This window comes from Denticeps clupeoides, chromosome 17 (genome assembly GCF_900700375.1).
Source record: "Denticeps clupeoides chromosome 17, fDenClu1.1, whole genome shotgun sequence".
Classification (NCBI taxonomy): Eukaryota; Metazoa; Chordata; class Actinopteri; order Clupeiformes; family Denticipitidae; genus Denticeps; species Denticeps clupeoides.
In genome coordinates this window covers 3,474,909-3,492,140 of record NC_041723.1, presented here as the reverse complement: position 1 = coordinate 3,492,140, position 17,232 = coordinate 3,474,909, and the positions used below count along the sequence as shown (strand labels likewise).

General features: G+C 45.4%; 4 protein-coding genes across 7 annotated transcripts; 2 read left to right on the top strand and 2 right to left on the bottom strand.

Moving 5' to 3' along the window:
- Positions 1 to 233: 233 nt before the first annotated feature.
- LOC114767187 (galectin-1-like) lies at positions 234 to 1,442 on the bottom strand. Its single transcript, XM_028958767.1, has 5 exons — positions 1,417 to 1,442; positions 1,249 to 1,318; positions 777 to 856; positions 507 to 672; positions 234 to 380 (listed from the first exon to the last, which is right to left on the bottom strand). Exons 1-5 carry the CDS (start codon positions 1,440 to 1,442, stop codon positions 234 to 236), a joined length of 489 nt encoding a protein of 162 aa, XP_028814600.1.
- On the top strand, positions 1,411 to 4,395 carry dnajb9a (DnaJ heat shock protein family (Hsp40) member B9a). Its single transcript, XM_028958653.1, has 3 exons — positions 1,411 to 1,541; positions 2,019 to 2,246; positions 2,592 to 4,395. Exons 2-3 carry the CDS (start codon positions 2,030 to 2,032, stop codon positions 2,972 to 2,974), a joined length of 600 nt encoding a protein of 199 aa, XP_028814486.1. The 5' UTR covers positions 1,411 to 1,541; positions 2,019 to 2,029; the 3' UTR covers positions 2,975 to 4,395.
- A 189-nt stretch (positions 4,396 to 4,584) lies between these two features.
- dnm1l (dynamin 1-like) lies at positions 4,585 to 13,133 on the top strand. 4 transcript variants are annotated; one of them, XM_028957755.1, is made up of 20 exons: positions 4,736 to 4,837; positions 5,420 to 5,564; positions 6,000 to 6,035; positions 6,678 to 6,724; positions 7,111 to 7,182; positions 7,306 to 7,392; positions 7,561 to 7,723; positions 7,827 to 7,947; positions 8,041 to 8,172; positions 8,703 to 8,909; positions 9,130 to 9,250; positions 9,347 to 9,502; positions 9,642 to 9,731; positions 10,281 to 10,373; positions 10,464 to 10,517; positions 10,956 to 11,024; positions 11,638 to 11,808; positions 11,896 to 12,005; positions 12,094 to 12,253; positions 12,908 to 13,133. In XM_028957755.1, exons 1-20 carry the CDS (start codon positions 4,736 to 4,738, stop codon positions 12,962 to 12,964), a joined length of 2,193 nt encoding a protein of 730 aa, XP_028813588.1. In that variant the 3' UTR covers positions 12,965 to 13,133. The 4 variants fall into 4 exon arrangements, with proteins under 4 accessions (XP_028813589.1, XP_028813590.1, XP_028813588.1 ...); XM_028957756.1 differs by lacking the exon at positions 6,000 to 6,035 and having other exon boundaries at positions 4,585 to 4,837; XM_028957757.1 differs by lacking the exon at positions 10,956 to 11,024 and having other exon boundaries at positions 4,585 to 4,837.
- Positions 13,134 to 13,612: 479 nt separating this feature from the next.
- Positions 13,613 to 17,023, bottom strand: tnnt2d (troponin T2d, cardiac). The gene is made up of 12 exons (XM_028957963.1): positions 16,949 to 17,023; positions 16,820 to 16,875; positions 16,724 to 16,731; positions 16,580 to 16,601; positions 16,436 to 16,493; positions 16,213 to 16,329; positions 16,054 to 16,131; positions 15,854 to 15,967; positions 15,657 to 15,772; positions 14,997 to 15,087; positions 14,414 to 14,451; positions 13,613 to 13,788 (listed from the first exon to the last, which is right to left on the bottom strand). The coding sequence occupies exons 2-12, from the start codon at positions 16,855 to 16,857 to the stop codon at positions 13,743 to 13,745; spliced, it is 726 nt and encodes a 241-aa protein (XP_028813796.1). The 5' UTR covers positions 16,858 to 16,875; positions 16,949 to 17,023; the 3' UTR covers positions 13,613 to 13,742.
- Positions 17,024 to 17,232: the final 209 nt, after the last annotated feature.

The following is a 17,232-nucleotide window of genomic DNA, read 5'->3' as shown; positions in this document are numbered from 1 at the left end:
CAGGCCTGTACAAAACAGACGCTATTTATTATGTGTAAAAAACATTAACTAAAAAAGAGGAATGCACAAAACACATCTGACATGCACAAATTAAAAGCTTTATTTTAAAACAAAAAAACTGTAACGTTCATCTTTATTTAGATTAGCGTGCCTCTTTTTTAGTTCATCTGAAGAAAGTTCATCTGAAGACAATTAATTAATTTTTCTCATTAACTTATTATTGTCTTGCCATCTCAGTATATTTTGAAGCAAGTCAGCTGAAAGTCACCTTTGACTCTCACATAGCTGATTGAATCAGTTCCCTCACGATTTGGGAACTGAATCTCCTCTCCATTAGGCAACTCCACTTCAAAGAAGTCACCAGCCACCTTGACCCTAACCTGAAAAAAAGAGGGTTGAGAACTGTTTTTATTTTTCTGTCCAGAACATCCTTCTTGTTCCACCAATTGAACCTTCAAGTACAGTGTACAAATCATTATATGGGATATAAGTAGTGTATATCATACTTTGACAACAGAACCAGGATGGAAAGGATTTTTGGACTCCCTCTGCTCTTCACCCCAGTTGCCATCACGTTTTGAGTTGCAGACAATTACATTTTCTTCAGTTTCGAAGCGTGGATTGAAATGCAGTGCCATGTTATTTGAATCACTGCCAAGTTCAATCTGGAACCTGCAAGGATAGAACAGATGATTGTATGTACAGGTTCAGCTTCAAGAAATTGCATAGCATGTTTAAACAACCAGAAACAACTCTAAAAACGAACTTCACTGAACCTTTTTGCACCAGGAAGGATCTTCCCCATTATTTTCAGATGGTCTCCTGCTCGCAGCACTACATTCTTCAACTCTAACTCCTTAACAGGAAAAAACAAACATCCATCATTCAATAATGTAATAGAATAATATAATATCACAAAGCTTATGCAACCAGGTAACACCAAGTTGCAGAGACCACTCAAAGGGATTATAAAAACCTACCATCCTGTCATGCAAAGTAAAAGTGAATGGACTCTGTCTGAGCTGCACTTTTATTTCTTCCAGAGTATGCATAGACATTGCTTGATAACACAATTAAATCTAAAACACAGCTTTAAAGTCACTATAATGGCAAGATAAGATGCCTGATGCAATTAACGGCGACTCTTTAAACCCACTCTGCAGGCCATTGTTTACTTTAAATAGACTTTATATTTAAATAAGCCGTCGAACAAACGTGACGTGCAATGATTAAAAGGAATCTCGTCACCTGATTAGTTTTTCCACACAATCGTGATTTTTCTGAAGAGGTTTTTCGTTTGGTGACGTCACTGGTGTTTCTGCGGCGCTCCCAGCGAAGTATTTTTCTTGAACACGCCCACCTTCAAACACGTGGCTGGTGGCGACACACGTGACCGAATGGAGCCAATCGCGTTACGCGTCGTGTTGTTTCGCTCCTAGCATGGTGGCCGCTCCCAGCCCGCCGCCGGACGCGATTCCGCCCGCAGAGCCGCTCTAGACCCGCGAGTGCGCTTTACTTTAACACATCACAATCGCGTTCTGGTGAGTTTAACAATTTTCCTTCGACCTTCTGTTCACGTCCGCGACTTAATTGACAACGTCCCATTTTCGTGCTAGTGACGCCTTTTTTTCTGCGCTGGTGTTAGCCTTCCGGCTAACTGGCGTTAGCAGACGAGGGTGGAGTATAGCTTCAGCGAGCAATTAACAGTTGTAAGTAGTCGGGCTTTCTCTGCAGTCGTTTTGAGCGCCGTTTGTACTTCATTTCCGCACGTTTAATGCATTCTGCACTCCTCTGTGGGCTTTTACTCGTAATACTCGTGGATGTAATAGGACGTGGGCTGGGCGACAATTTACGGATATTTGCCGATTCGCGTCCGACTCCCGAGTGTGAGGAGAAGAAACAAAATCCCGCTTAATGGTCGCCAAGTTGAAGCACAGCGTGTCTGGTTATTAGGCTGTTAATCGTGTGTTTCGGACTCGTTGTAGACCAGTCTCCTTTTTCTCTCGTCCCCAACCCAGGAGCCACCACCATGGCCACGGCTCAGTCCACTTTAATGTTCGCCGTGTGCGTGTTGATGATAACAGAACTCATCTTGGCCAAAAAGGACTACTACGATATTCTAGGCGTGCCCAAGGACGCCAGTGAACGGCAGATAAAGAAAGCTTTCCACAAACTGGCGATGAAATTGCACCCGGACAAGAACAAGAGCCCTGATTCCGAAACCAAGTTCAGGGAAATTGCGGAAGGTGAGTTTTTTTTTTTTTTTTTTTTTTTTCCCCCAAGTAAATGAAGTGATTGTTATTGTAAAACACAGCACACCTCGCTCAGTGGCACCTTGGCGGTTCGGGAGTCGAACCGGCAACCTCCTGATTACGGGTCCGCTTCCGTTCCCACTAGGCCACCACTGGCCCTCTTTGTTTTCATTTTGTATATGGAATTCATTAAGCCTATACTTCATTGTGCTTGTATAGATGTCTCTTGGTAGAATATTCTAGGATAATAATTATTTCATTTGTCTTTTGTATATTGTGTTTATACACTTATTAAAAATAATAATAACTAATTGCTCTCAATGTTCTGTTTATCACCAGCCTATGAGACACTGTCTGATGAGAAGAGGAGGCGGGAGTACGATCAGATGGGACACAGGCCTTTCTTTAATGAGAATCAAGGAGGAGGTGGACAGCACTTCCGGGCATTCGACTTTAACTTCGGAAACATGTTCAGAGACTTTGAACTATACGAGCAGAGCCGACAAGCTCGTAGCAAAAGGCACAAGAGGCACTTCCAGGGGACGTTCGGCACGGGGCTTTTTGATGACATGTTTGACGACATGGAGAAGATGTTCACCTTTGACAGGCACTCCAGTCGGACTGATGGTCGGTTCCATGGAGCGGCCAAACAGCAATGCAGGACAGTGACACAGCGCAGAGGGAACATGGTGACCACTTACACAGACTGTACTGCCTCCTGAAGAGACATCGTGAAGGGGGACACCCCCCCCCCCCTCAACTTTTTCACATTCATCTTTTACATAGTAATTTGTGGATTTTGATGCTGTGATAGTACTATTTAAGTTTGCTGTAAGTTTAGCCTATAGAACTGGGTTTTCTCCTGACAACCATACAGACCCATGAATATGGCCTGGCGACTCAAAGCGCTGACAACACACAAACTACATTTACCACAATGCAGTTTTTGCTGAATGCAATCTTTAAACCGCAGCTGAGTCTGTACCCACATCGACGGCACATGGGAAAATTCAAAGCAAAGTGCGCACTGCATTATGGGATCCACGCGCCACCTGCGGGTCACATCGCTGGACCCGAAACAACAGATCTAAAAAAAAAAATTGGTCTTGCCAGACGTGGCCAAGTTTGACACATGTGCTCTAGAACATCAGCTGCATTACATAAGAACACAAGTGAAAGACATACCCCCCTCACCCAAAACATTTATAATCCATATAGTTCCATATTGTGCCATATTTCATAAGAAAGCTGTAACTGTTCAACTTGAAGCATTTGTTAAGTTTGCACTGACATAATAATTTTATTTAGCTGTTTTTGCATTTGAATACTTCAGATTATTGTCTGGATTTACTCCCTTATTTGAAACAAAGAACACTTAGCGGACTATCATTTTTCTGGTGCGTAATCTTCCTTTTTAGCAGTGAGAGTTTAGTTTTGATTGTGAATTGAGTAACCCATTATGTTGCACTGAATTACTGAAGTCGAAGCAGCGCTATGACACTATGATTTCTTACAGTTTAATTGAGTGTATTTGCGACTTGACCCATAAGTGACCTGGGTTTCTGGTGGTGCTTTTTACGCAGCGCATAGCAAACTGAATGAAGGTTGATTACAGAGTTGTGAAGGAAGGCTCTTTTTCTTTGATTGAATTTAAATTAAGCAATTGACCTAGTTCTTGAAATATGCTGGTAATGGTGTAATTATGTCTTTAACAAGCTGCCATCAAGATCCATCTGCAGTCTTTAACTAAAGCCATCAACAAATGAATGTATATCCATACGTGTGGAAAATGAACGTGCACTGATTTTTAAATGAAGGAAAACGAACAGAAACTGTTTTGTAATGCTGGCCTAAGGATGTCTTCCAGTGGACCACTTGAAGCTATCCACCGTGTGACCTGTACCACTAGTGTCCCTTGTTACCTCATAGTTTGTGTGAACTGTGTTCATTTTGTGTACGTGCAATATTTGCAAGCCTACTGTCATTTTCTTATCAAACTAGTACTTGCGGTGGGGTTGTGTTGAGTTTCAGCTAACTAGTCTAGCACTTTTGTATTAATCCTATGGATGACATTATGTTTGTAAAGCTGATATTTAAACCAATATCTTGTTTGAGAAAATAAATAATATTTTAAAAAGTCAAAGTAAGTCTTCATTTTTTTCATTCCAAACTGCTCGAATAAAAGCTTTAAATGTTTTGAAATGCCTGGGAACCGTTGTTTGGGTCAGTTTCATGACCACGCCCACGGACCGAAGTGTTATCTGGGTGGTGTAGTTTTGTGGGGCCGCTTTGCTCTTGTATGAGGGAACTGTAGAACTCCGAGTCCCAGCGTGCACCTCGGCCGCACTGCGCGCAGTCGAGATCGGGGCCGGGCGGTCTAAATGGTGGCTCCGTAAGGGGACATTGGATGACTTTGTGCGGCGTTTAGCAGGGCACGCGCTTAGCTAGTCTTTCGGTTTCGACAGGTACGTGTTCCCGGCGACATGGAGGCGCTCATTCCTGTCGTGAACAAACTCCAGGATGTGTTCAACACGGTCGGCGCGGACATCATCCAGCTGCCGCAGATCGCGGTGGTGGGGACCCAGGTATGAAGTCACCGGCTGCGGGCTGTCGCCGGATCAGCCCGTGCCTCAGTGGACGAAAAGGAGCGCAGTCAGTGTAGCCTACGTGCACGGCGTGCTTGTGATTTTGTGCTGCCTCTGGCCGGCTAGCTGTTAGCCGGGTTAGCTGTGGTTCGGGGTACAAGACCGCAGTCGCGAGGCCAGAGACCCGATGGTCCACACGGGATGTCGGATTTGGATATAAATCGGCATGTCGTGATAATATGCTCGAATGGGTTTGATTTGTTATGAGCTGTTCAGACTGAAATGTGTAAATTCACCCTGACTTCAGTACCCAGGTGCAGCCTGGACTTGACCTATGGGGTCATTTTCCTCAACTTAACATTCATTCATTCTGTTGTACCAAGATCAATAGTTTTTTGACTCCACTGGTATTGGTGGATGCTTCCTCACCACCCGGGGAGCTTTCCTGGTCTTTAACACCCAAAGCCTGTGTACCAAAGTGTAATAGGATTAAAGAAGCAGCTTATTCTGGCGCGGTGCACTTTCCCTGCCGTTCTTCTGGTGTGGGGTGTCGGTGAAATAATAATTCGATGCGATTCACAGAGCAGCGGGAAGAGTTCCGTCCTGGAGAGCTTGGTCGGCCGAGACATCTTGCCCCGTGGGACCGGGATCGTCACCCGCCGGCCTCTCATCTTGCAGCTGGTCCACGTCGACCCGGAGGACAGGAGGAAGACCGGAGAGGAAAATGGTACGTTCCGTAACCGACTGCGTCCACGGGCTCTTGCCGTAGTCACTTTGTTCATATCGGTTGTAATGTGTTATGATGCAGGTACGTCATGGTCTGTTGGTGTCACCAGTCACATGACCAAGTCATTAATTAGGATCCGAGAATCTCAAAAATTACCTGTCATATTTCAGGGTGCATGAACTATTTTGAAAAGCCAGGCCTTGTCATGTGATAGTGATACCTTGCGTCCCACGCGAGGAACGGATCGATTCGATGCTATTGAGCATGCATGAGCATGACGTGCCCATCACGCCGGTACGGGACGAATTTTTTAACGACCGACCTCCTGTCACGGGACAGAATGCGTGGGTCCGTCCCTCGGCGTTCACCGGGCGTCGCCGTAACACAGTGGAGCTGCGCCTAACACCTTTTCTCCCCACTGTCATCTCTCCCCAGACCTCAATGCCTGGAGCAATGGACGCCTTTACAAAGGTCTCCTCTCTCTTCTTCTTCTACACGAATATTGCTTTTGCGCTGAGCTTTTTTTTTTTTTTTTTTACTTTAACCCCCAAACTTACCCTCATCCTGCTTGTCTTGTTAGCATTTAGTGATTTAAAGTTCCTTAGTTCCTTAGCTTGGCTTCAGTCTTGTGTCGGTGCTTATTGCACTCATATGTCAAGATATGAAAAGATGTCCTTTATTATCTGCTAATTGTTAGTCAGTCTGTCGGTAATCGTGACCAGCCTGTTGTTCTTTTAGCCTCATTATGTGTTATGTAGCTTGTTGGTGTGAAAGTGAAACCATCAGGTCGCCCGGTGATCTGGTTTGGTATCATTCCCATAATGCTCTCTGCTTTGTCTTTTTCCATTTCGCCTCGCATCACTTTTTAATGCAACGCGTCCGCGTCTCTGCCTTTAGCCCGGTGACCTGTCCCTCGGCGCTGTTGTGCTGGGTTTGAGTGGGTTGGAGGGGGTAGGGTAGGACGGAAAAATGTCCCCTGAGGACCCGGTCGGAAACTGAATAAACAGACGCGCTGTCCCTGGACGCGGTGCTGATGTTAACTTGGCCCTGGCCCTCAACGCGGTACCAGACCCGAGACCAGCCTTGACCGTCCCGTGGCTGTTTTTCTTTCAGGTGTGGACGGGGAAGAGTGGGGCAAGTTTCTACACACCAAGAACAAGGTAGGACGGCGTCACCGCACACCTCAGGGTGTTTAATATGTTTTTTTTTCGGGCCCCAGTGGGGATGGAGCTGTTTCATGCTGACTTGCTGTAACTGGACTTTATATTGCTAAGAATTATTTTTGTCTCCATAATTTCATGCAAAAAGTTGAACATAACATGAGAAGTTGGATATTTGTGAATATTTTGAATCAATTTTTGTTAGGTGATTTTAATCGTTCATGAACTACATGCAGCAATCAACAAAAATATTTCATAAAGAGTATAGCAAATGTAATTAAATAGCAAAAATAAATAAGGGTAAAGCTGTTTGATTTGAACTTTTTGCACAATTGAAATGAACGCATAATAAATAAACCAATAATCCTGTTTTTTTTTTCCTTTAGATCTACGCAGACTTTGACGAAATTAGGCAAGAGATTGAAAATGAAACCGAAAGAGTTTCAGGCACCAACAAGGTATGGGCTTGTACCATCATGTGACCTTCTGGTGTGTTAAAAGGCCATTTCAGTTCCTCTGTGGACTACGGTGCTGCTTTTTAAAATAATGACCGTATATTTTTTCCTTTCTGCCTCTTTCAGGGCATCAGTGATGAACCCATTCACCTCAAGATCTTCTCTCCTCACGTTGTCAACCTGACACTTGTGGACCTCCCTGGCATCACAAAGGTACAATTCTAAAGTGAAACACTGGATGGTTTTTTTTGTTTTTTTGGTGTGTGATTACATTTGGTAGCCACGTTAACCAAAAGCACAGGCCCTTGTCCAATATTCAAAAGGTACATTTCAGCAGGCCTGATGTTCTAGATCTGACTGTGGATGATTGGTGCTGTTTAGGTGCCAGTGGGTGACCAGCCCAAAGACATCGAAATCCAGATCCGAGAGCTGATTCTGAAGTACATCAGCAACCCAAACTGCATCATCTTGGCCGTGACCGCCGCCAACACAGACATGGCCACCTCCGAAGCTCTGAAGGTGGCCAGGGAGGTGGATCCAGATGGTCTGTCATCTCACCGCCTACTGTACCTTCTCGTGGTCCATCACAGCTGAAAGCAGAACCTGTTCACTTTGCTCCTTGGTTTTCATCCTGTGGCTTTTTGCAGGTCGGAGGACGTTAGCCGTGGTGACCAAACTGGACTTGATGGACGCCGGGACAGACGCCATGGACGTGCTCATGGGCAGAGTCATTCCAGTGAAACTTGGGCTCATTGGAGTGGTCAACAGGTACAACATGGTTCCCAAAGCCATCCTGTGGAGATTATACATGTACACAAACCTCGACCCTCTGACTGACTGAACTTGCTTTCTGTACATTAGGAGTCAGCTGGACATCAACAACCGGAAGTTGGTGGCTGACGCCATTCGTGATGAGCACGCCTTCCTGCAGAAGAAGTACCCGTCCCTCGCTAACAGAAACGGAACAAAATACTTGGCTAAGACTTTGAATAGGTGCGGCTTTCCTTCAACCGGGGATCTGCGGATTTTTTGAAGGCCTTAATGATCATTAAAAATGACTTAATCCTTAAATTCACAGTTAAAGGCCCAATACAATTTTAAATAATTGTGAGAAATTATTGTCAAATTTATATAAATCCTATAATTTGTGTGAGATCGAAATTAGCTGAAATATTGTATTGTCACCCCCTAGTGGCTTGCTGCAGTACAGGTAAAAAAAAAAAAAAACTAATTTGGAAGGACAATTAATATATCAAATAATAATACATTAGTTTAGATCTAATACAATTAATACTGTATTTTTGAAGAGCATCTGCTCCTTGCAGAGAGACAAATGTCGTTGACGACCCCGATGCAGGGTCTTAAATTTGATTAATTTGAAGTGGCCTTAAAAAGAGTCTTAAAAAGTCTTAAATTTGGCTTTCTTTAAACCTGGAGAAACTCTGCTTTCAAAATGCAATTCAGAACATATTTTTACTTGAAGGAAGAACGTTTTGTTTGTCCTTTTTTGTCCACGTGGCCAGGCTGCTCATGCATCACATCCGTGACTGCCTTCCCGAGCTGAAGACCCGCATCAACGTGCTAGCCGCCCAGTACCAGTCCCTGCTCAGCAGCTACGGTGAGCCTGTGGAGGACAAGAGCGCCACCCTCCTGCAGCTCATCACCAAGTTCGCTGCAGAGTACTGCAACACCATTGAGGGCACAGCCAAGTACATAGAAACGGCTGAGCTGTGAGTGCACGTCATATCTTTTATCTTTTCTTGTTTTTACTTGTTGTCCTCACCCATTGTATTTATTTAGTGCATTATTACTTTGTCTGTACAGCACTTTGGTGGACTGTTCTTTATTCTGTGCTTTATAAATACATGTATTGTTATTACTTATCTGTTTGTATGTATATTTGAAGTGAAAGTGAATTTTTTTAAATTTTTTTTTATTATTATTTACCAGATGTGGTGGTGCCAGAATCTGTTACATTTTCCATGAGACGTTTGGCAGAACCCTGGAGTCCGTGGATCCCTTGGGGGGTCTCACCACCATAGACGTGTTGACGGCCATTCGGAATGCTACGGTGGGCTATCATTAACCAAACTGAGGTGTTTGATTGATCTTAAGCCGGTTTCTTCTGCAAGGGCTGCTGGATAATGTGATGCGCGTTTGGGCACAGGGTCCTCGGCCTGCCCTCTTTGTGCCGGAGGTGTCTTTCGAGCTGCTGGTGAAGAGGCAGGTGAAGCGGCTGGAGGAGCCCAGCCTGCGATGCGTGGAGTTGGTGCACGAGGAGATGCAGAGGATCATCCAGCACTGCAGTAACTACAGCACACAGGTACAACACGCATGTACGCTTACTCTCTGTTCTAAGTTCTCTCCGTTCTTGTCTGCAGAAGGTTGCTTGTGTAATACAGTAGTTTAAACAAATCACCAAGAGCTCTTCGCTGTTCTTCTTCTCTTCTTTGTTGATTTAGGAGTTGTTGAGGTTCCCGAAGCTCCATGATGCCATTGTAGAGGTTGTCACCTCCCTCCTCAGGAAAAGGCTGCCTATCACCAATGAAATGGTGAGCTTCCTGTTAGCGTGTGTTAGTAGCCTAGCCGGTAAGACACTCGCCACACTTGGGGCAGTGGTGGCCTAGCGGTTAAGGAAGCGGCCCCGTAATCAGAAGGTTGCCGGTTCGATTCCCGATCCGCCAAAGTGCCACTGAGGTGCCACTGAGCAAAGCACCGTCCCCACACACTGCTCACCTGGCGCTTGTCATGGCTGCTCACTGCTCATTCAGGGTGGTTGGTTAAATGCAGAGGACAAATTTCACTGTGTGCATCGTGTGCTGTGACAATCACTTCACTTTACTTATAAACAAGAAGACCACAAAGTCCCAGGTTCAAATCCAGGGTGTCCCTGAGGTGGTAGTAGCCTAGTGGGTAACACACTCGCCTATGAACCAGAAGACCCAGGTTCAAATCCCACTTACTACCATCGTGTCCCTGAGCAAGACCCTTAACCCAGAGTGTCTCCAGGGGGACCGTCCCTGGATAAGGGCATCTGGATAAGGGCATCTGAAAAATAAAATGTAAATGAGTTCACCTCAATCGTTCTGTCTCTGCTTCAGGTCCACAACCTGGTCGCGATTGAGTTGGCCTACATCAACACCAAACACCCGGACTTTGCTGATGCCTGTGGGCTTATGAACAACAACATTGAGGTAACGGGTCTCAGGTTAGAAGAGTGCAATCGTGTGCATGTATATCATCTGTTCAAGCTGTTTTTTGTTTTTTTTCTCCCCTGTCTGCAGGAGCAGAGACGTAACAGGATGCGAGAGTTGCCCTCTGCGGTGCCACGGGACAAGGTACGGCGTCTCTGTGCGCTCGCTCTCATTTTCCTCCCTTTTTTTTTTTTTTTTTTTTTTTACTCGCACATTATTACATAGATGACATTTTGTGTCAAAATATATGTAGTCTTTCCGCTATGACTAGCTATTTATTATAATTATAAATAACAGTACATTAATTCAAATTCATTGGGTATATCCAGAGCAACTTACTATCAGTAGTTACAGGGACAGTCCCCACATTGGAGACAAGTGTCGGGGTTAAGTGTCTTGCTCAGGGACACAATGGTAGTAAGTGGGGTTTGCTAGGCTACTACCACCCTATTGATTAAGAGATTTTTAAAGAACAGAATTCTTAAATTACGTTGGACTCCATTCGACTACATTCTTCTTCTCCTCCCTGTTACCACCCTTTATCTTGTCCTCTTCTGCTCAATGCTCTCTCTTTTTTCATAGTCCTTTAAGGGTCCAGGTGGGCAGCCTGTCTCCCCCACTGAGCAGGCTGCCGAGGGCGAGGGTCCCAAGGTGTGTGTGTGTGTGTGGTGCCCTTTGCTTAATGTTAGCATGCACGCTACTACCTTCCTCAAAAACTGTTTGACTATGAGCAGTTTTTGACGTTTCTGGCCCATGGCGGTGTCCTCGGTCCTCGTCGGTTAGGACTTCCCCACTAACCACAGTGCCTGCACAGACCCCCGATCACCTGCATGGTTCCAGCTGCTTCTGAGGAAAGAGCTTATTTGTGCATTTTGAGTTCCTGGTAGGGGGTCAGAGAGTGAAGTGGGTGCGGAGTGGTAACAGAGAAATTTTTGCACTCTCTCCCTCCCTCTCTCGCGTCAGCATTTTTAATTATCAGAATGAGCCGTGACATTACTTGTTCTCTGTAACAATACACATGTTTTTGAGGTGCGGTACAAGGTGTACCATGTTGGGAGTGTTCATTAACGTCAGAGACAAATGTTCACCAAACGGCTAGCATCTGCATGTTGGCGTTGGTAGTGGGCGTGGGCCTGGACATGCACTGCCAAACTGAGTATTTATATGCAGAATGTTACGGTGTCAGGTTTCTGGCCCGGCTTTATGACCGCAATGTTTGTGTGTGTGTGTGTGTGTGTGTGTGTGTGTGTGTGTGTGTCTGCAGGCGGCTGGAGGCCCGACTCAGGTGGAGCAGGACGGGGGGAGCAGCTCCTGGAGGGGCAAACTGAAGAGCAGCGAGGACGGGACGCCCGACGACAAGGCCAAGCTGCTTCAGCCACAGCCCCCCTTACCCGCCAGTCCACAGAAGGGCCACGCGGTCAACCTGCTGGACGTGGTGCGTGGAGGATCCATGCAATATGAAGGATCTAACATCTAACGTGGCCTTGATCTTTTTTTTTTTTTTTTTTGGTTTGTATCGCAGCCTGTGCCAGTTGCCAGGAAGCTTTCGGCACGAGAGCAGAGAGACTGTGAGGTGATTGAGAGGCTCATCAAATCCTACTTCCTCATCGTCCGCAAAAACATACAGGACAGGTTCGTTACCTAGAGAGCTTTATACCATTTATTATCTTCGGTTCATTATAATTAAGGAGTGTAATTTACTATTTTGTCTGGTTTTAAGCGTGCCTAAGGCTGTTATGCACTTCCTGGTCAACTATGTGAAGGACTCCCTACAGAGTGAGCTGGTGGGTCAGCTTTATAAATCCGGTCTGCTGGACGACCTGTTGACCGAGTCTGAAGACATGGCTCAGCGCAGGAATGAGGCGGCTGACATGCTGAAGGTTTGATGATGATACTAGGATCCCTTTTTTCTGTGTTAGGGAAGGGTTAGATGAGCAGATCCCATAGATTGGATAGATCCCATTGGTTGGATTTTTTAGATCCCCCCCACATAGACATTATTGAACTACGTTCTTTGTATTTATGGGCAATTAAATCGGGCACAGTAACGCCTGTCTCTTCCACACCTTATCTTATCAAGAAAATTTGACTTTGTGAGATTATTTAACATTTATACGAGTTCTGCTAGTCTGTCTATGGTCCTGCAGTGGCTAGAAATGGCGATAGGTGTAAAGAGGGCTTCGGCCGTTCAGAGAGGCAGCTCAGCTCTCCTCCTCGTCCCGCCTCTCTCCTCCTCATTATTATTTAAAACTACAGACACCGAAACGGCGCGTCCTAAGGAAATGTCATTTTGGAACTGGATCAAAGTGACTGTAATTCTGCACCACAACTGAATTTCAGATCGAGACTTCAGATTAAGACAGATATAAAAGCAAAAAGAAAATTTCATGTCAGGGGACCTTTGATTTAAAAACTGCTATTGGATTGGCTCTCAGTATGGAGCCAATGGCAAAAGTTCAGGTATTTGTTTTTGGTATTATTTAAGAAAAATTCTGCTTGCTGTACCCTTGACCCTTGACCTTCTGTCTGCACAGGCCTTACAGAAAGCCAGCCAGGTGATTGCGGAAATCAGGGAGACGCACCTGTGGTGATCTACCTTCTGGCCCCGCCCTGCCCCACCCCACCATCCTTCACGTAATCTGCGCTCCAGCTGGACAACATTCTGAGCTCCAGCTTGGCCAACTTGAAAAATGCACTGGTGTCAATTTGTGTTTAATGAACATAGTTTTATGATGTACTATAAAGGACTCTTGAACTCCATTCTGGGCATCGCATATCATTTGTCACCTGCACACTCGTCCAGTGGTATTTCTCGAAACGTAAGTAACAATATAAAGGCTCAACGTTGCATATGGCCCAGACTTCCAAGAAAAGTTGGACCCTGATGTAGCTTAAATTAAAAGTTAAAATGAAAACCCGTCTCTGTGTCGTTTGCTAAATATTGCTGCACGGCATTGTTCACCTCTGGACCTTAAATCCACATCTGGACCGCGTTTTCATTTCTCCAAAAGCAGATCGATTTCAATCAGTACGTGATTTTTGAACACCGAGTCATCTGTCTCCAGGCCCAAGCACAGCAATGTGAGTGTGAAATAATTGCACTCATTTATTTATGTCTAAGTATTGACTTGTGCAGTGAAGTGCATCTAACCTGCGCACATGTTTAAGGAGCCGCCCGTTGCATGGACGGAGCTCGCGGTTGAGATTCGGTGTAAGAAGACGGTGACAGTGAAACAGTATTGTGCTTTAAAAATATTTAATAGACATTTTTTATTAGATTCAATACCCTCTGATCATTAATTTTAAAACAAAAAAATATATATAACATGAACATGTCCATCTTCTGAGGCTCCATCCCCGGTGGCTCCTCTACCTCAGCCGACCGCCCATTTTGCCCTTTCCACGACCTTTGGCACTAGAAGGAGCAGAGAGGAGTTAAAATTTTAAAGGTGAAAAGATATTTGTAACAGCACGAGCAATGAATGATTAATGTGCTTTTTAAAAAATGTAATAAGGGGGGGGGGGGGTGAACCACTAGGTGTCTCAGCAGCTGGAGGTATGACAGGAGGTTACTGTAAGACCGAGTCGTCATGAAATGGTCCTTCATTTGGTATCAGTGTGTCCAGGTGAAAAGGACAATCCAACGTGAAAACACAACCCCCCGTGTCCCACCCAACAAACCCAGAGCACAAGCCACTGAGCCCAAGTGCCGCCATTGCATATCCGAAGTTATGTTGACCAACCCTGTCCTACTGAATGGAATTTGTTGCTTTTCGTACCTCTAGACCCTTTCAAGCTGGCTATACTGATTATATTAAGATGGATTACTGGTGATTATACTACGTCTGAGGTGATTTATAAGATCGCGTTTCAATGAAAGGGATTTGGCCTTCATTGAAGCATTGGACCATCTTGGAAAGAGTTGAACGACGTCCAGGACATGGCATGATGTGATGACTTGATAACTGTAAGTTTACAGAGGCTGAGCTGGACCTTTTCGCGCTATGGATCCGCCTGTCTGACCTCTGCGAGGTGCTTACCTCTGGTGGTCCTGCACGCGAGTAAGGAGCTGATTGATCTGTGAAGGCCAGACACACAGAAGCCAGGATGAGCACAACAGCTGCCACCCGCGCCCCTCCAACATGCAACCACATGCAGTCCCCACATAACAGCATGCTGCCATCCTGACGCTGTGCCGTGGCGTCTGACCACAGCCTATAAACAGCCGCGCCATGGTTGGCCTACTAGCTTTTGCCGTCAAATGAGTCAACATCCCAGAAAATGATGTTTGTACATGCAGCGGCCACTTTATTAGAGACGTAAGACCCGGTATGTCAATTTCAAGTGAGAGCTATTGTGCAATGTCATGCATAGTTCGGGTTTGGCATCTTCTGACTCTTCTTCTGAATGATGATGATGATGCAGCCATGATGTAGATCACATTTGGTCAGCAATTTGGTTAGACAAGGGGATGCCGTGCTCAAAGCCCCTTTCCATCAAGCTTAATAAGAAAGGACTCGGACGTTATACCATGGTTTTCAAATAAAAGGCATCACGCACTTTATAAGTAATTGTTTTTCATATTACACAACTATTTCAAAGTGTGTGTTTTGTGTTACTCACGTCATACTTCTGCCTCTTCAGCTTCTCGCTGAGGTCATACTTCTCCGCCTCCAGCTCCATCATCCACTGCCAGAGCTCAGCGGCCTTCTCCCTGCGGGCGGAGAACAATGCTGACCTCTGCTGCCCCCGTGCGGTATTTATAGTAATGTTCTTTACTATACTATAAGAGAGCAGCGTGTCGGACGGCCCTGGCATTGTGTGCATTCCGGGTGTATTTTCTGTTGTTGTTCTCACACCTCGATGTGCTAAGGTTGCTGCTAAAATACGTTTACTAGACCGCAGGGTGGTAGCAGCCTAGTGGGTTAGACGTTCAAGCCATTGTCTCCCTGAACAAGACACTTAACCCTGAGTGTCTCCAGGGGGGGACCGTCCCTGTAACTACTGATTGTGAATCGCTCTGGGTAAATGCGGTAAGTGTAAATACTATGATACTGAGTGTACAATCAAATATAGATTAACTGGGAAAAAAAGATTAATCCTGATAAATGAAAGAGCATTTTTACCTAACCTAGGTATACGTTTTCACATAAAACAGATTCATGGGTTTTGTCAGAAATCTGTGCAAATCTCCAGAAAGTATAGTAAAGAACATTATTATAGCATTATTATAGCATTATTATAGCATCTATTATCTCGTGGTCCAGAAGGTTGAATTCATACTTGAGCTTGTCTTCACTCAGGTGATCGATGTTCAGGGGTTTCCGTCGGTCGGCGAGGATCTTCTTCTTCTTCTCCCTCTCTGTTTGCTTCTTAGCACCGCGGCGGCCCTCGCCCTGCTGTATAAAACAGTGAACGGCCTCACGCATGCTCCACAATTTTAAAATGATCCCATTTCTGCTCATAATTGAGATCCGAACCTTCTGCTGCAGGCCTCCGTACTGATGGGTCATGTTGCTGAGGGCTTTCTTCTTCTTGGCATCTTCATCGTGCTTCTTCCTCTGCTCCTCCTGCTCCTTCCTCTCCTTCTCCTCCTGAAGTCGGGCGAGGGTGAGGGGGAAATGACGTGCCGCATGGTACAGTCCGCTTCACTACGAGGGGACATAGAGAGGGAACTCACGGCGAGTCGGGCCTGCCGCTCCTTCTCCCTCTCTGCGCGCACCCTCTGCTGCTCCGCCCTCTCGGCACGCCGCTTCTCCTGCACAAGGACACACACGCAGCTTGCATTATGGTTGTGGAAGGATGGCAGCGATGTGTGCGTGTGTGTGTGTGGACTCACGATCCTGTTGACCAGAGCGATCAGATCCTCCTCATCCTTCTTCCTCTGGATGAAATGGGCCTCGATCAGGGACTGGAGCTCAGAAAGGTCCTTTTCCTGACGCTTCCTGTGAATGTCCTGACCAAATATATCCCACACAGGCGTTACACAGGCAGTGTGTGTGTGTGTGTGCGTGTGTGTGTCTGGTCAGATGGGTGGTGCCAACACAAAATATCCAACTTACATCAAAGTCCACCTTATCACCCTCTGGGATTTTTGGTGCTTGGATGTTTGGTATGAACCTGCAGCGTGTAAAAGGCCATACATTTATGATTTGCATGATTACTTAGTGAAAATATTCATTCTAAAATATTAGTGAGATACTCACTTGGGTTTAGGCTTTGATTCATCTATCAAATTGAAAAAAAGAAATAATATCAATGCATAACATCTCACATCTCACATGTACATAAACTTAAAAAACCCAATTCACTCTATTATATGAAATAACATATTTTAAGAAAAGCCATACCTTCCTCCCTGTATTAAACAGAATTAGGGAAGAGATTGAGAGGAATGAAATAGGTCAGAAACAATATCATATTTAGCAGAAACGCTCGTTACTCACGGGACTTCCTCTTCCACCACTTCTTCTGTGTCAGACATGTCTGCAGTTGCCTGATCCTGCGACAAAGCACATCTAGTACATCTCAACAAAGTAATCGTATGCTGGTGAGAAACACGTAGAGGAACTTACCTAAACCCCAGGAGCAGTGTTGCAGGAGGATGCCTTGAAGTTTGGTTTAGAGGCAGGTGCACCCAGGACTAACATACTGCTCCTCTTCCAACCCACGTGACCACAGCGGCCTCTGATTGGTGGGCACCAAAGGTTCTGTCTATTGTTAGGGGGACGCGGAAACCATAAAAATATACTACAATGAATTTCTGGGAGCCTTGCTCGATGCTGGCCCTGACATTGTCACCATTCTTTCACCTGCTGTGGTGGTGGATTGATGGACTGATGCAGCGGCAGCCGTGCGA

Excerpts from the sequence above, each read along its gene's own strand:
- tnnt2d (XM_028957963.1), bottom strand. The coding sequence starts at position 16,857 with ATGTCTGACACAGAAGAAGTGGTGGAAGAGGAAGTCCC. Across the intron at positions 16,494-16,579 it reads GAATCAAAGCCTAAACCCAA|GTTCATACCAAACATCCAAG; the intron begins GTGAGTATCTCA and ends TACACGCTGCAG. Across the intron at positions 14,452-14,996 it reads TGAAGAGGCAGAAGTATGAC|ATCAATCAGCTCCTTACTCG; the intron begins GTGAGTAACACA and ends TGGCCTTCACAG.
- LOC114767187 (XM_028958767.1), bottom strand. The coding sequence starts at position 1,442 with ATGCTAGGAGCGAAACAACACGACGC. Across the intron at positions 1,319-1,416 it reads GGAGCGAAACAACACGACGC|AAACACCAGTGACGTCACCA; the intron begins GTAACGCGATTG and ends GGAGCGCCGCAG. Across the intron at positions 673-776 it reads ATCCTTCCTGGTGCAAAAAG|GTTCCAGATTGAACTTGGCA; the intron begins GTTCAGTGAAGT and ends CTATCCTTGCAG.
- dnm1l (XM_028957755.1), top strand. The coding sequence starts at position 4,736 with ATGGAGGCGCTCATTCCTGTCGTGAACAAACTCCAGGATGTGTTCAAC. Across the intron at positions 7,183-7,305 it reads GAGTTTCAGGCACCAACAAG|GGCATCAGTGATGAACCCAT; the intron begins GTATGGGCTTGT and ends TGCCTCTTTCAG. Across the intron at positions 8,910-9,129 it reads TACATAGAAACGGCTGAGCT|ATGTGGTGGTGCCAGAATCT; the intron begins GTGAGTGCACGT and ends ATTATTTACCAG.
- dnajb9a (XM_028958653.1), top strand. The coding sequence starts at position 2,030 with ATGGCCACGGCTCAGTCCACTTTAATGTTCGCCGTGTGCGTGTTGATG. Across the intron at positions 2,247-2,591 it reads GTTCAGGGAAATTGCGGAAG|CCTATGAGACACTGTCTGAT; the intron begins GTGAGTTTTTTT and ends GTTTATCACCAG.